The following is a 13,975-nucleotide window of genomic DNA, read 5'->3' on the forward strand; positions in this document are numbered from 1 at the left end:
TTTACTTCATTTATCTATGTTATACTGTAGATCGCTTTGACGCATTTTTATCCTGCCTTCGTCTAGTTCCTGTTCAACGATGCCCACCTACAATTTATACAATAAATGCATTACTAGTACACTTCATACATCCACCAACAATGTGATATCCCCGAACAGCGTATCCTAACAAAGTCAACGAGCTATGAGACATATATTACATTCTTTCTGCTTTGAATTTCGAAATTTTTTTGCCGGGTTTGGTTTCATCTACAGGCGGTGCATGCGCTGAGGCGGTTGGTTGTGGAGTCGACTCGCGCACAGTTGATATGACAGCGGGCGGTCTTTCCGGCCGCCTAGATGTCTCTGCCGGTAAATGATAAGACAGTGAACTAGTTGACGACATCCCTTCTCGAGGCTTTGGAAATGACGGAGATTCTACAATCATAGAGAAATTTGACGAATTGGGAACCTTTGAAGCCAAACCTGTGTCAGTGGTTCGCGTATCTGCCTTCATATAGTCTTTCACAAATTTCCGAGATTCTAAATCGAGTTTGGGGGAGGACCTTTCATCATGGAACACAGGAGTAACAGAGGGCGAAGAGATGTTGGATAAAGATGTACTCGAGTTTGAGGTATGTTTGGAACCTGGCCGGCCTGACGCTGCAAGCGATGCTTTAAATTTCGATACTGTGGGCTTTTTGAGTGGTGGAGGTGGCGGCATATTACCCCACCGCTGAGGTGTTCCTTGGGCACCAGAAGATGGTTGGACGGTCATGTTATGCGTCTGAGGTATTTGATTTGGATGAACTGTATGAAGGTATTCGCCATTTGGACCTAGGTTATATACCTCGCCCTTTTTCAAGAGTTCGAGGACTTCTCGCATTGCATGGTCTTCCTCGTCACTTTCACTGTCTGCTTCTGCGCCAACGAGTTTGCCGTCTAAATCCAGTTTGCCTGTCTTGATGGCACGTTGGATTGTACGTGTCGAGGATGCTGGTAATACAGATTCACCTAACGAGACTGATTCCGATTCTAGTGCGGCAGAAGCTCCATATGCAGAAGCGAGTTTTTGTGCTCTAAACTGAGACATGACGGGTTTCTGGCCCTCCCGAACAGGTTCTGTGGTTGCTTCCTGGTACAATTACTTGCGATAAGTATATCAAACTGGTTGAATGTTACACGTACCCTATGGACATCTAATTCATGAGAATGATTCATTATTGCAGCGGCCGTTGCTTGACCAATGGTGTTCCGTTTATTATAATATTCCAGGGCAATCTCGCGTTGTTGCTGAGCAAAGTCGAATTCGAATTCGTCAGTCTCTAAGATGGGATTGACATCGATCATCTCATCATAATCTTCTGACGATTCGGTGTTACTTCCCTCGTCGGATTCGTCGTCCGAGTCAACCATATTCTGTAATGGTAAAGGAGATTTTGGCAAAGTACCTTGCCCCCCCGGGAGGCGTTCGACAACAGACATTTTCATAGGGTGCATGTCGAGAAGAGACTGAGATGCTAATGTCGCTCGCTTGGTATTTTGAAGCCTTGCTGGAGTGACGTCTCCCCAGTTAGAACTAGCGATCACCTCGTTTCCCTCTGACTTTTGCATACTCTCTGGATTTTCGACAAATGCGACTGTTTTTTTCTTCCCAGACGGAGACTTGCGTTGTAAATCCGCTTGCTCATCTTTGAGACGCTGGGCTTCCCTCTCTTGCTCTTCGACTTCTTTAGCCCTGCCTATATTTTTTAACAAGGCGCGGCCCATCTTTTTCTGTAACTCTTTTGCCTCTTTTAACTTTTCCTTTTGTTTCGCAGTATCTTCTGTGCGCTTCTGTAGGGCTTCATCATTTTCTTGATTTCGTCGTTCTTGTTCACGAAGTTCAATCTGCCTTTCTTCTTCTTCCAAAAGGTCTAGAATTCGATCCCGCTTTTTTCGCATCCTTTCTCGATCAAGTGGCGAAAGTGATGCCAAAGGGACCAAGGGCTCGACGGTAGCAGGCGAGGCCATGGATATCGAAGTTGCATCATCAGGCTCAGTTATTTCGATGATAGGTAGCCCCTCTTCATTTAACATCTGAATAATATATATGGTAGCATAAGGACAGTGGTATATGGATTGCAATCATATGTACTTCACCGCGCTCATTACGGCCTTGCTGGAAAGCCTCAGCAGCTTCAGGTCCCATTAGTTCAGTAAGCTTTTGAGTGAGCTTTTCAATAGCATCTGGGCCAAGTTTTCTATTCGATGAGGCATCGGCAGCTTCTGGGATGATAGCTTGGATGAGGGCACGGAGAGCTGGAAAGGCAGCATAATTGAATTAATATGCAGGAGAGAGACGTATTGATACATATACACTCACATTCTTCGCTGCCTTCTGACAAATTTTTTAGATTGGATTGTGGTTGAGTCATGGTAGTGGAGTAGTGAACAATCTATTTGATCACTCCAAGGGTTCTGCAAACAAAGACTTCAATCAGTAATTTAGTGCGAGGAAGTGGCTGTGTTACCCGGCCTGTACGGACCGGTGTCAAGTTTGATGGCACAGTTTCGCGTGACTGACCGCGTCGTCACGCACCCAACTTTGTATCAAGGCTTTACGCTCTTCCGACGCGTTCCTCACTTCCAGCTCGCCATATATCATGTTTACTGCCACAGGCCTGCTTTCTGGTCCAGATATCTCACCACTCAATCAGGACACTCCCGTGAAACCATCAGTGGGGACAACCTTTGTATCAAATGGACTATTGGGTGTCACTTCTTCAACCACCCTGGATGCCACTACATCTTCACATTTATGTATTGAAGAACTCTCTGAAACTGGCCGCTTGCCTGTAGATATGGGATTTGTCTCCAATGAACTGCTTGGCTTCAATACCTCTTCGACGATTAGCCACTCGACCGACGCAGAACACGTCCCTCAAACGGTCGTCAATACCTCAATCCTTCCCCCTGGGGCCACTTTTGTATCAAACGGGCTGTTAGGAAATAATTTTAGCTCGCTACCTCAAACACAAGATATTGGTGCGAATGATATCTGAAAACTAATATGTTGTAAACTGACACATTCTTATTCGCACTAGCCTCTTCCTCCAATCTCTATCTAAATTCAACACAGGCGGCCATCAGTATTCCACGTGCCAGTATCAGAGCAACAACTTACGACGGCAAAACGCTCTATCTGAAAAGGAAGCCAAAAAGAATTGGCGCATACTCTGCTGTATGGTATCATTTGAACCAAGCAATGACTTGCGCTAATTGCGAGTTAGTCTATACCCTCAACTAGGTCAATTGGAAATCTTCTCGATGTTCCCATCCACAGGCTTATGGACCATCTGTCAACAGATGCCATCAATGGCATTCAACAGTCGTAAGCGGTTATAAAGTCACGTACAACTTGTTAACCTTTTAAATGATCATTGAGTAGTGCCCGTTCTGAAATGGAAATACCATGTAGCTCCAAGCCATCTGAGGTTGATGTAGAAGATACACTTTGGGTCGACCGCTATCGCCCTCGCAAATTTACCGACCTTTTGGGCAACGAAAAGGTTGCTAGAGATGCCATGACTTGGTTGAAACAGTGGGATTATTGTGTTTTTGGTAAAACTAAGGGGAAGAAGCGAGGGCGGGACGATGAAGAAAATGTCATTTTAGATGAGCATCGACGTCCGCAAGAAAAGGTAAAGTAATACAAATTTTCAGCTCGTCCTTCTTTCTAACATTCATTAGATTTTGTTGCTTTCAGGACCTCCCGGCCTTGGCAAAACAACCATGGCACATGTCATAGCTCGTCAAGCTGGCTATGAGGTAATGGAAATCAATGCAAGGTCAACAAGAACCGATACCATGGCCCCTCTGCGACGTGGCTGATAGTGAACCATTTATTCAGCGATGCACGATCTGGGTCTGTCATTGACGACCGAATAAGGCCTGCCTTAGAGTCGGGGTCCACAGTTGGGAGTACCAAACCGACACTTCTCGTCATTGATGAAGTTGACGGTGCTACTGGAGCGGGAGATAATGTGAGTCACCTGTTCATTTACAATGCTCAGCCATTCCCGCATCTGAAGACTTGCCCTAGTCAAATTCATTTATCCACAAACTAGTTCAGATGGTAAACACCAAGCCACGGAAAAAAGGTCTATCTGTTGATTGCTGTTTATTTTTAAATTCTGATAAAGAATTAAGATCGTTTAGCGAACGGGAAAGAAAAAGACGGTCGAAGGCCTATATTGCGACCAATCATTTGCATATGCAATGACCACAACGCATCTTCATTGGCTAAACTGCGACCTCATACATACCAAATTCGATTCAATCGCCCTTCTGACACACACCTGGTCAAGCGATTAAAAGAAATTTGTCTAATTGAAGACATGAAGGCCGACACGAGGGCATTAAACACTCTTGTCAGTGTAGCAAAAGGTGATCTACGTGGATGCTTAAATACGTTGCAGGTGTGTTGTTGGTATTCTAATTGAATTTTCATTGCACTAAAGCATCAATTTTTAAGTTCATAAAAACACGTCGCGAAGAGGTCACAGAATCAATTGTTCGAAGAGCCACTGCGGGAATGAAGGAAGAGGACGCAACTGTTCATTCTGCCCTCAACAATCTGTTTACTCCTTTAACAAAAAGGCGTCTTAGAGAATTGGGATTAAGCGACGAAGAAGACTTGCGCTATGTGTCCCGATTAGCAAGAGAGATCGATTCTACTGGCCGAGAAAACACCGTGGCTACAGGTCATTTATCCTGCTAGTATCGACATCACTTAACTGATATATTACATTATAGGCTGCTTCGGACATTATGTGACGCTTCGTCGCCACGACGCAAATCTCTCTAGACAACAAAAAGGGATAGAGTGGCTGGCTACCTTCGACTCCTTTTCATCTGCTATGTACTCTGATGGAGATTTTGCGCTAAACCAATACCTTCCTTATACCCTTGTTCCTTTTTACCCGCTTTTCCAGGAGAAAAGTGGAGATCGCGTTGAGCGAAATCAAACTGACTGGGAGGTAAGCCCGAATACTCTGTAGAACAATTATAGACAATTGATTCCCCACGCTATTTAGCATTTGCTACTTACCCGTAGTAATGAAGAGATTTATAGAACTCTTTCTCGGTGTGTTCAAAATGCAGCCATAAGATATGGTGGCGATTTCAGGCATTTGGTCAGCAGCCCAATCCTTCAGACAGAGTTCGCTCCTTTCATCAACAGAATAATATCTCCACCTCTCCGACCTGTGAGTCCAGCCTCTTTACTTTTACATCTTACCTTCAGTTAAACAAAACCCATCAGGTCAATAGCCAAGTTATTCGGCCGGAAGAAAAGACTTTGATGACTCGGGTCGTTGACATCATGTCCACTCTAGAATTACGCTTTGTCCAGGAAAAGACAGATGACGGTCAACTCACCTACAGACTAGATCCGTATGTAACCATTGTTCTATCCAACTATTGTATAATCTGAAAAATATTTAGACCTATTGACGTTTTCATTACATATGACGGTAAACGAGCGCCTGATATTACGGTATCCCGATATGCAGTTCGGCAACTTGTTTCTGGAGAGGTATTTGTTCGGTCACATAGTCCTCCTTCTCTCTCACAACTTGGGTGACTAGATTGATGCCAAAATGATTGCTCTCAATACTGAATACATCGAGAAGGGTAAACGTGGAAAACACGATTTCTTGAGCAAGTCTAGGCGAGTGTAATAGACGTAGTTAACTGGAGCGGAACTCATAGTTTTGCAGCTCCGGGAATGATGCATCCAGGAATGTGAAACTAGACGACAACTCTGACAGTCCAAATAAACGTGCCAAAACAGCTGACAATCGAGATATTGCTGACAAGGTAAGTCCCCGCGATGTCTTTCTGGAAGCCTCGACTTAACAACGTATATTACTCTTCAGCCCCCAACGGATTTCTTTGGTCGTCTCATCACCGTGGCTTCTGCTAATGCAACGAAGGCCGCGGTCCGAAAGAATGTCGAGAAAAGGTATCGAGTCACATTTCGCTTCTTGGAGGGCAATTCAGCAGCAGTGCGGAGACCTGTCAAAGTAAATATGTTCTTCTGACGTGTCGATAAGTGGTTCGTCCTGTATATCGTCTGTCCTGTATATCGTCCTATTTTATTTAACAAACCAATTATTTTAACTGGGCAATTTATAGTTCTGGTGGTATTATTGCGAATATATTCAGGTCAGCGGGTCGCAGATATGTGAAACTCTCTTTCCAGTCGGCCTCGGAGGCATGGATATTCAATATTATTGGTTTGGTGGTGCCTACACTCTTTCCTTCCAATTTGCCACCTCCATTCTCGTAAACAGATTATGTTTGTTGGTTACCGCCGAAGTTAGCCCATTTGATTCTCGATCTCTCTAGGTGTTCATCCGTCCTTGGTGTTACAGACCACCACGCGCAAAGAAGTCGTGCAGATAGGTTCCCGTATGGTTATTTGAAGGGCGCCGCCTTCGCAGCTTCCGCGACATTCTCTACACCTTTTCTTTGCTTTATGTACAGACCAAATCAGGAAGTTGGATGGCCCTAGAAGGAATGGCCTGCTCAGATGCATGACTCCTCACGTCACTGAGTGACTGCATGCACTGTTCCAGACCCTTCAAACCAGACGATCGACTGCAAATGAAGGTATTTCCTCTATTGTACTCGGTGCTATGAGGCCATACAAGGCCCATCTAACGTTGCGTGAAGGGTACTTTTCTCGATGATAAGATTATTGCACACGGAGACCGCCTGAGTTGCTGAGTCCAGCACTAGATCGCGGTCATCTTCTCATTTTGGAGATAAGTGGAGGTATCCTGTACGAACAAGGACTGAGGCTCGCATTAAAATTCTGAGCATCGGGAGAGGTCCGTCCAGGTATAAAAGCAATCCGTACTTTGCATGTTTTCTCAGACAACCCAACTAGACTCCTCAAGAAATCCCTTCCCATCTCTCAATTACTCAGATATGCACGCTTTCAGCTCTGTCGTCATCCTTGCTCTCCCTTTTCTTGTTGCCGGTACTCCTTTGGTATGAAACCTCCAGTTCATGTCGTTGAAACCTCGGGCTTACACACCGTTATGATATATCTGCAGGTTTCCAGGACCGGTGGCTCTAACTGTAATAGCGGTAGCCTCCAGTGTTGTGAAGAAACAAATACGGTAGTTCCCATTCTTGGATGTATTTGGCCTAAGAAATAATCACAAACCATTCGTTGTTATTATCCAGAACCCCAGTGCCATCAGCGGCTTAAACATCCTTGGCCCTATCGAAGGATTGATCGGCCAGAATTGTAGCCCAATCACCGTTATTGGTGGCATCCCAACCACTAGTTGCACACAACAAACACTCTGTTGCAGCAAAAATACCTACGTATGTCTCAGTTATAAACCATCTCGTTTTCATCGATATAACTACCTTCTGAATCCGTAGAATGGGGGCTTGATCGCGACTGGATGCACTCCGGTCAATGTTAACCTTTGACATTGTACACCTCTCTTCTGGATACTTTTGACAAACAGACTTGAAGTGAAATAGTACAAACTGTCACTAGTGCTACTTGGTATCATTCGAGTATTATCTTCAAGTTGAGGTTGTGGTGTACATGGGTTGGACATTTTCATTTCTCCCTTTGTGGTTACAATAATAGATTTTGAACAATTTACGCTACTGTCTTGCTGTTGCATGAATGATATTACCACTACACACGAACTCAGTACTCGGTTTTTGTGACGGTCCCGAAATGGGTTACGTCATGATGTTGAAGTATTTCCATATCAACTCAGTCCGAGTCCTTCAATAGCACATCATTTCAACATCGTGCAATGGTTTTAAATCGCGATAAAAGTATTTCATGTAAGATATGAGCCTGGACTCGCCGGGCTATTAGTGGTCAGGATCCGTCAGCTTTTGAATGCTACCCTCCGACTTAATCACCAAGCAGACAGTTAAGTCATTTCTCTGATACTTGGGACATCTAGAAGAAGTTGTACAGAGGAACCGGTAACGTTTACCGGGTGTATAAACATTTAAAACGTAGTCGTTGACTTCACGACATTCAAAATGATCCTAGAATTTCGCAACGGATTTAAACAATTCATAAATCATAACGGAAGTCTCTGTTCTGTAAATCGGTTAAATCAAGGAATGCCTAAGAAATGGTGAAGCCATCAGAATGCTTGGTTAATGATATTATTAAGGTGGTACTTGCCCTGTCGACTCTTTTCTCTGTTTGAGTTCCGTCGGCAAGTTCTTGAGTCAAGTATATGTTGTCATAAGATTCGTCTCGTTTTTCTGCATCCCGTCGTTTATTTTCCGAATAAAGCATGAAACGGAGGGTTAAAATCAATACAAAAGATACCCCGATGCACGCCGATATGATGGACCAAGGAACGTGGTTCCTTTGTAAGAGATAAGAGCTTAGCAAGAACTTCAAAATACAGTATCACACACCGTGGCGAGTACTTCTTTTTCCACATGAACGGTCCTGCTGCATTCGCAATAGCGTACGCAGACAGAACAATAGCGTTTGTTGTAGTACCTAGTTTAGATGCTGTTCAGCCCAATAAAGATGAAGCATATGAATATAGATATACGTTTCGTATGTCCGGAGACGATGGAATTCACCCATCCAAGAAGGATTGCGAAGGGTGTAAATACGAAGACTAGCGAACAGAATTAGTTTGATGCGGTCTATGCACCAACTAAATACTGACTTGATACCCAATACGAGAACAACAAGCCGACCTTGTCGTGCGAAGGTAACTTGTTTACTAAAATGGTCCCAAGCAATGCCGGTCCGAACATGAGAGCAGCCGCATAGCCTCGACCAATAGAGCGTCGAGACGCCAGAGTAACCCCAAGCCATATGGTAACGACTGATAGAGGAAAGAATGGTTAGCATATGCAGCGTGTCATTAAAATAAGCAGCGCACTCTCAACAACTCCGTCAACACAACCCAGTAGAGTTGTTTTGATGGGTGAGAACCCGAATTCGTTGATAATTAGCTGCCTTTGGTTGGTCAGCTGTGAAATTGAAGTTAGAATTTTGCTATCTTAAAACCGAAAGATATGGGTCCCACAGAATTGACGATGTTACTATAATCCGAAAAACTGTCAAAATCGGTTCGTGTGCGATACTAAATTTCCAACGTACGCAAATGCTGTGAACGCGGCCATTACCCAGATTTTGGGATCTAACAGAGTTTCGATGAATCTAAGAGATTAATAGAAGCTACAAATGATGTTCATCTGCGGGTAAGAACTCAAGACTTACTGGTCGCGTTTCCATTGCTTATTCTCGACACCGGCCTGGTTACTTCTGATACGTTGCACAGCTTGCGTACGCTCCTCTGGGGTCAAGAAGTAGGCTGTTGTTGGTGAGTCGGGGAAATAAAACCTTACAATGCAGTATTGTCTCAGACACGACCTAAAACATAGTGCAAAATGATAGAAATATCACACACCAAAACAACACAGAAGTGACTAAAGTAATAACACCAGTGATGACCATCAACCTAGATAAAGGTCAAAATTGTTGCAAGGCACTATCAAAACAAATTATTGCGTACCATTGCCACGGCATGAACCTGTGAACCTTAGATGCGATTGAATTAGTATACAGAAAGCAGGAATCCGGGATTGTGGAAAACCTTGGTGTGCAAAACTCCAAAACTAATGAAGCCAAGGAAAATGATAGCAAAGCCATTCATCAGAACTGTTCATCCCTTGTATTAGTGTCATTCTCATGATATACTGTAGATAACATACACCAATAACCGACACGTTTATTTTGCTCTGCGCGCGTGTAGAACATTGATGTCACAATCATGAATCCAGGGGTGATTGCACCTAGAACATATATATGTAGGTCAAAATTCAGTACATGTGGAAAGATACATTAATTTAGAACCTGCCTTCGCACATCCCAAGAATAAACCTGACAGCAAACAGCGCTCCAAATGATTTACATGCTGAATGGGCAAGAAGAGCAACAGCCCATACGAAAATGTTGATACTAAACGCGCCTTTTCATTAGCATCATAGAAGCTGTGATCAACATTGCTAGTATCGCACCTCATCCATTTCGCAACTGGAAATTTTTGGAGAGCAAGATTTTGAGGGTACTAGAAACGCTTATGAAAATGAATGTGGGCCAACTGTCCAGTAAAATCATACCTGGAACACCAGATAACTGAGATAAAATATTGTACCTAACCAATTGAATTGATTTTGCGTCAAATGTGCACCTGGACTGTAAAACTTTCAATATCACAACAACAACAATCCGGTTAAAGAATTTTTTTACATGATTCCAAGTACTGCCGATTGTCCTAAAGTAGTCTTATCGGCGAATGTCATGCTAGGGACAGCGGCCGGGGTTCAGTAAGAGACTGTAAATTTCGGACATTGATTAAGCACGTTGGCATACAGGTACATGACTGTGAACACAAAAAGAGGACGTCATGAGTGTTGGAATCTGAGCGCATGTGGTATACATACTACACATGAGAGGCATGAGATGCCAATCGATTTTCCGCCTAGAGAATTTTACTGGTGAATCGATTGGACGAGGTTGCATAGGTCTACTCACCTGATTTGCGCCGCGGCCTGAGGGTCCAAAGGAGCATCGGAATCAAGACTAGCTGCAATGTCGATGTCGCGAATCGAAACATTGGCATGGTGGGCAACCTTCTTTTCTGAGGCGTCGCTTGCTGAGTCCATATTGCAAAGGGGATCCCCAGATGATGAAGAGCAATCGAAGCATGCCAGTAGGAAGCCTGGCTTATATATACCTAAGGATATCAAGCGCGTCTTACAAAGTACCGGTAACTCGAACTCAAGATGGATCATCCGTGGTGTTCAACCTGACGTTACTTCCCCATTTGCCGAAAACAATCCTCCCACATTGGCACAATGGAGGTGGATTTTGCAAAACTTGCAAGAATACCTCCCATGGTGTAAAATTTATTTTATGCTGATCCGGTGACTGCGAAACTTGAGTCAGAGTAAACATCGAATCACTGTCAATGGACCTCATAAATAGGTGTGCTTCGAGAATGGTTAAATTAGGTACAAGAATCATACATCAGGCCGACCGGAACACAGGGGAAAATATATTCTCCCAAAACGAGAGCGATACTTGCTTTTCGACAAGGGATAAGACATTATCGGCGGCTATTTGACTTCACCAGCGTTAAAGTTAAGATGAAGAGTATGTTCCAAGGGGACTCTTGGCATTACAGGCAAGCGCCAGTGAATATTCGGTTTCCCACGCTCGAGCCAAATCTTTGTTATTCAAGTCCCTGTTCTCGAAGATGGGCGGCCTTATTCTTGAGTGTTGCCAGAACATACAAACCCCAAAATAACTTTTTTCAAAGCTATCGTCCCGATTTCTACCCAGACACCCGTCGAAAAACACAAACTGCTGTCAGTTTCCAAGCTACTGGTGTGATTCGCACACTTTTTCTGTAGATTGTGAAGAATCAATCGACATGTCAGAACAGAAAATTGCTGAGACCAAAAGATGGGAGCTAGGACCAGAATCAGAGTACAGATTTGAGCTCGACCCTGGAGCATCTCTTGCAATCAAGGTTTGTCCAATCAAGATTAATGACTGTCATCACACAAATCACTTTGGCTTACACTTCAATAGCTTGTTCAAGGCCATGCCGAAATTTTTGGATTTGAGTTAGCGGAGGGCAAGGTACATCTCTTCGGCTTTGAATGCAAAGCTGCAGTGTATACATGGAAGGGCTGCGTCATTGAGATAAGTCCTTGTCGGATTTGGTAAAAGATCCTTAACGATTGTTTATCTACGTTACAGGTGAACCATCGACTGAATACATCTCAGATGAGACACCTATGAGGTCCTATGCAAATTTGCATATTGCTCTTGAGCAGATGCGTGTCCGCGCTCTTAGGCAAATACGTGGTTCACCGATTCCGTCCCATGACATACCGAAGTACGACCCTCCAAGGGTGCTTGTTCTTGGTCCCGAGCATTCGGGCAAAACTACCGTCTGCAAGATTCTCACTAACTATGCTGTTCGTGCTGGTCAAGGGTGGTCACCATTCCTTGTGAATGTTGATCCGAGCGAGGCATGTTGGCTATAATGGATTATCGACTTTCATTGACATTGAATCAGGGTGGTTGGGCTGCACCAGGAGCGATATCTGTGGCCCCAGTGTATGCTCCCATCCCAACAGCATCTGCTGCAAATCCCCTGGGGTCCGCAGCGACGACAGCACCTGTATCGCTATCCTCTAATGCACTCCTCCCATTGGCATATTGGTATGGCCACCCGGAAACGAAGAGGAACCCATTGTTAATGGATAGATTGATACGAAACCTGGGAGATAACATTAATGACCGTTTTGAACTCGATAACGAAGGTAGTATCGCGAATTATAATTTGAGCTTCTCTGTATAATTATGTTTTGCTGCAGGGAGAGCTTCGGGTCTTATTGTCGACACACCATCTTCGTTTGCAACAGGCCCTACTGCTAATAATCATCGACACAAATTAATTAAAGCCTGCGTTGATGCATTTAAAAGTTAGTGGCCTCACACGCGAATTAATGATAAATTACTTATGCTAGCAATAGTCAACATGATTATTGTCGTAGGGCACGAGAAACTTAACGTTGAGGTGCAACGCACTTATGGCTCTCTGCTATCAGTTGTGAAGATTCCGAAATCAGGTGGCGTGTGTATTTTTTCATACGCCTTCTCTACATCAGTAAAAATGACATCGTAGTAGGTTGTTGAGGTAGATTATAGCTATCGCGAGAGGGTTCACAACTATGAAATGCACACATACATGTATGGTCAAGTTATCCAAGCCCCCACCGGAATCACGAATGGAACATTGGGTGGCGAAAATTTAACCGACCTTGTCCTGTCGCCATCGTCTACGGTCATCAACTTCGGTGATCTGCAAATATATCGAGTAGGGTCTGGTATGTGGTATCCATTTTTTGCCCATGTCTGTTCGTCAAATCCAGTGATTTGCAGATGCAATGGCTCCATCCGATGCACTTCCCGTAGGTGCGGCTCGCACAGTATCGGAGATGCAGCCAGTATTGGTCGATCCCGCATCCCCGGGGTCTGGTCTTCTTAACTCTGTTCTTGCCCTCCTTGCCCCACCCAACCGTGACGAGAACGAGCGATATGACGAAGAAGTTCTCGACTTGACGGTTGTTGGTTTTTTAGTAATGTATGCTATTGCAAGCGACAAAAAATACCTCATCTCATTACTTATAATCTTTCAGCACGAATATTGATATACCCAAAAAGAAAATGACTGTATTGGCTCCAAACCGCGGGAGTGTCGTTGGAAGGACCGCCGTCATTGGATCTTACGAATGGCAGGATCAGTAGTAGCAATTAGGGTGTCTCAAAATGGCATATCAAGGAATTAATACAATTCGTATCCCCTTTCTTATTTTCTGTGTCATCTTTTAGTATGGAATACTATGGTGCAGTATTCGCATCTGAAGAAGAAAGGTAGGCGTTTTAGGGGTAGAACAACGGTCAAACTGTCGGCTCAATATCGGTTAACCGCCAACCCAGAAATTGCTTCGTCAAAATCCGATTCTAATCGTCGTCTTTCAAGTCATACTCCTCATGTATCTGGCGAATGGTGGTTTGTTTCAGCGACGCAAGCTGCAGCGCTCTCCCATATCAGCCGAGCATTCATCATTATCGTAGAGGGGGCAGCGATGCAACGACACGCACCCTTCCTATTAATATCTAAATAAAATTGTTATGAGAATGGGGTAGCAAGGAAGAGCCTCAACAATCGGTACCTGTGTCGCGTCTTTGGTTTCGTTATACTTGTGAAGCAATGCTATATGGCGTTTGACGATGACCTCTGCATCTACACCTTCGCTGTATGATGCAAAGCGTGAGACGAACGGTGGTGTAAGTGAGTTCGTGTTTGTACCCAAGCTGTGCTTGTAATCTAGCAATCTCAGACTCTAA

The 13,975-nt window shown here is 44.1% G+C and overlaps 4 protein-coding genes across 4 annotated transcripts; 2 read left to right on the plus strand and 2 right to left on the minus strand.

The window, feature by feature from the left end:
• Positions 1 to 196: 196 nt before the first annotated feature.
• Positions 197 to 2,396, minus strand: JR316_0003386 (uncharacterized protein; the record flags this gene model as incomplete). The annotated part of the gene is made up of 4 exons (XM_047889159.1): positions 197 to 1,114; positions 1,168 to 2,058; positions 2,117 to 2,280; positions 2,345 to 2,396. 4 exons carry the CDS (start codon positions 2,394 to 2,396, stop codon positions 197 to 199), a joined length of 2,025 nt encoding a protein of 674 aa, XP_047751533.1.
• Positions 2,397 to 2,624: 228 nt separating this feature from the next.
• JR316_0003387 (Chromosome transmission fidelity protein 18-like protein) lies at positions 2,625 to 6,065 on the plus strand (the record flags this gene model as incomplete). Its single annotated transcript, XM_047889160.1, has 16 exons — positions 2,625 to 3,006; positions 3,066 to 3,202; positions 3,252 to 3,352; positions 3,440 to 3,662; positions 3,712 to 3,809; positions 3,872 to 4,004; positions 4,064 to 4,121; positions 4,180 to 4,439; positions 4,496 to 4,724; positions 4,777 to 5,000; positions 5,058 to 5,228; positions 5,285 to 5,415; positions 5,467 to 5,557; positions 5,610 to 5,686; positions 5,742 to 5,841; positions 5,901 to 6,065. The coding sequence occupies 16 exons, from the start codon at positions 2,625 to 2,627 to the stop codon at positions 6,063 to 6,065; spliced, it is 2,580 nt and encodes an 859-aa protein (XP_047751534.1).
• Positions 6,066 to 8,086: 2,021 nt separating this feature from the next.
• On the minus strand, positions 8,087 to 10,713 carry JR316_0003388 (putative transporter PB10D8.01; the record flags this gene model as incomplete). The annotated part of the gene is made up of 19 exons (XM_047889161.1): positions 8,087 to 8,140; positions 8,201 to 8,390; positions 8,443 to 8,530; positions 8,586 to 8,654; positions 8,706 to 8,867; positions 8,925 to 9,015; positions 9,130 to 9,205; positions 9,266 to 9,388; positions 9,456 to 9,506; positions 9,561 to 9,586; positions 9,642 to 9,706; positions 9,760 to 9,840; positions 9,906 to 10,006; positions 10,066 to 10,115; positions 10,168 to 10,243; positions 10,298 to 10,351; positions 10,421 to 10,430; positions 10,492 to 10,529; positions 10,583 to 10,713. The coding sequence occupies 19 exons, from the start codon at positions 10,711 to 10,713 to the stop codon at positions 8,087 to 8,089; spliced, it is 1,536 nt and encodes a 511-aa protein (XP_047751535.1).
• Positions 10,714 to 11,483: 770 nt separating this feature from the next.
• On the plus strand, positions 11,484 to 13,372 carry JR316_0003389 (Cleavage polyadenylation factor subunit clp1; the record flags this gene model as incomplete). The annotated part of the gene is made up of 9 exons (XM_047889162.1): positions 11,484 to 11,582; positions 11,645 to 11,762; positions 11,816 to 12,090; positions 12,138 to 12,384; positions 12,439 to 12,546; positions 12,598 to 12,698; positions 12,753 to 12,951; positions 13,007 to 13,208; positions 13,264 to 13,372. 9 exons carry the CDS (start codon positions 11,484 to 11,486, stop codon positions 13,370 to 13,372), a joined length of 1,458 nt encoding a protein of 485 aa, XP_047751536.1.
• Between the last annotated feature and the right edge of the window lie 603 nt (positions 13,373 to 13,975).

This window comes from Psilocybe cubensis, chromosome 3, assembly GCF_017499595.1.
Source record: "Psilocybe cubensis strain MGC-MH-2018 chromosome 3, whole genome shotgun sequence".
Classification (NCBI taxonomy): Eukaryota; Fungi; Basidiomycota; class Agaricomycetes; order Agaricales; family Agrocybaceae; genus Psilocybe; species Psilocybe cubensis.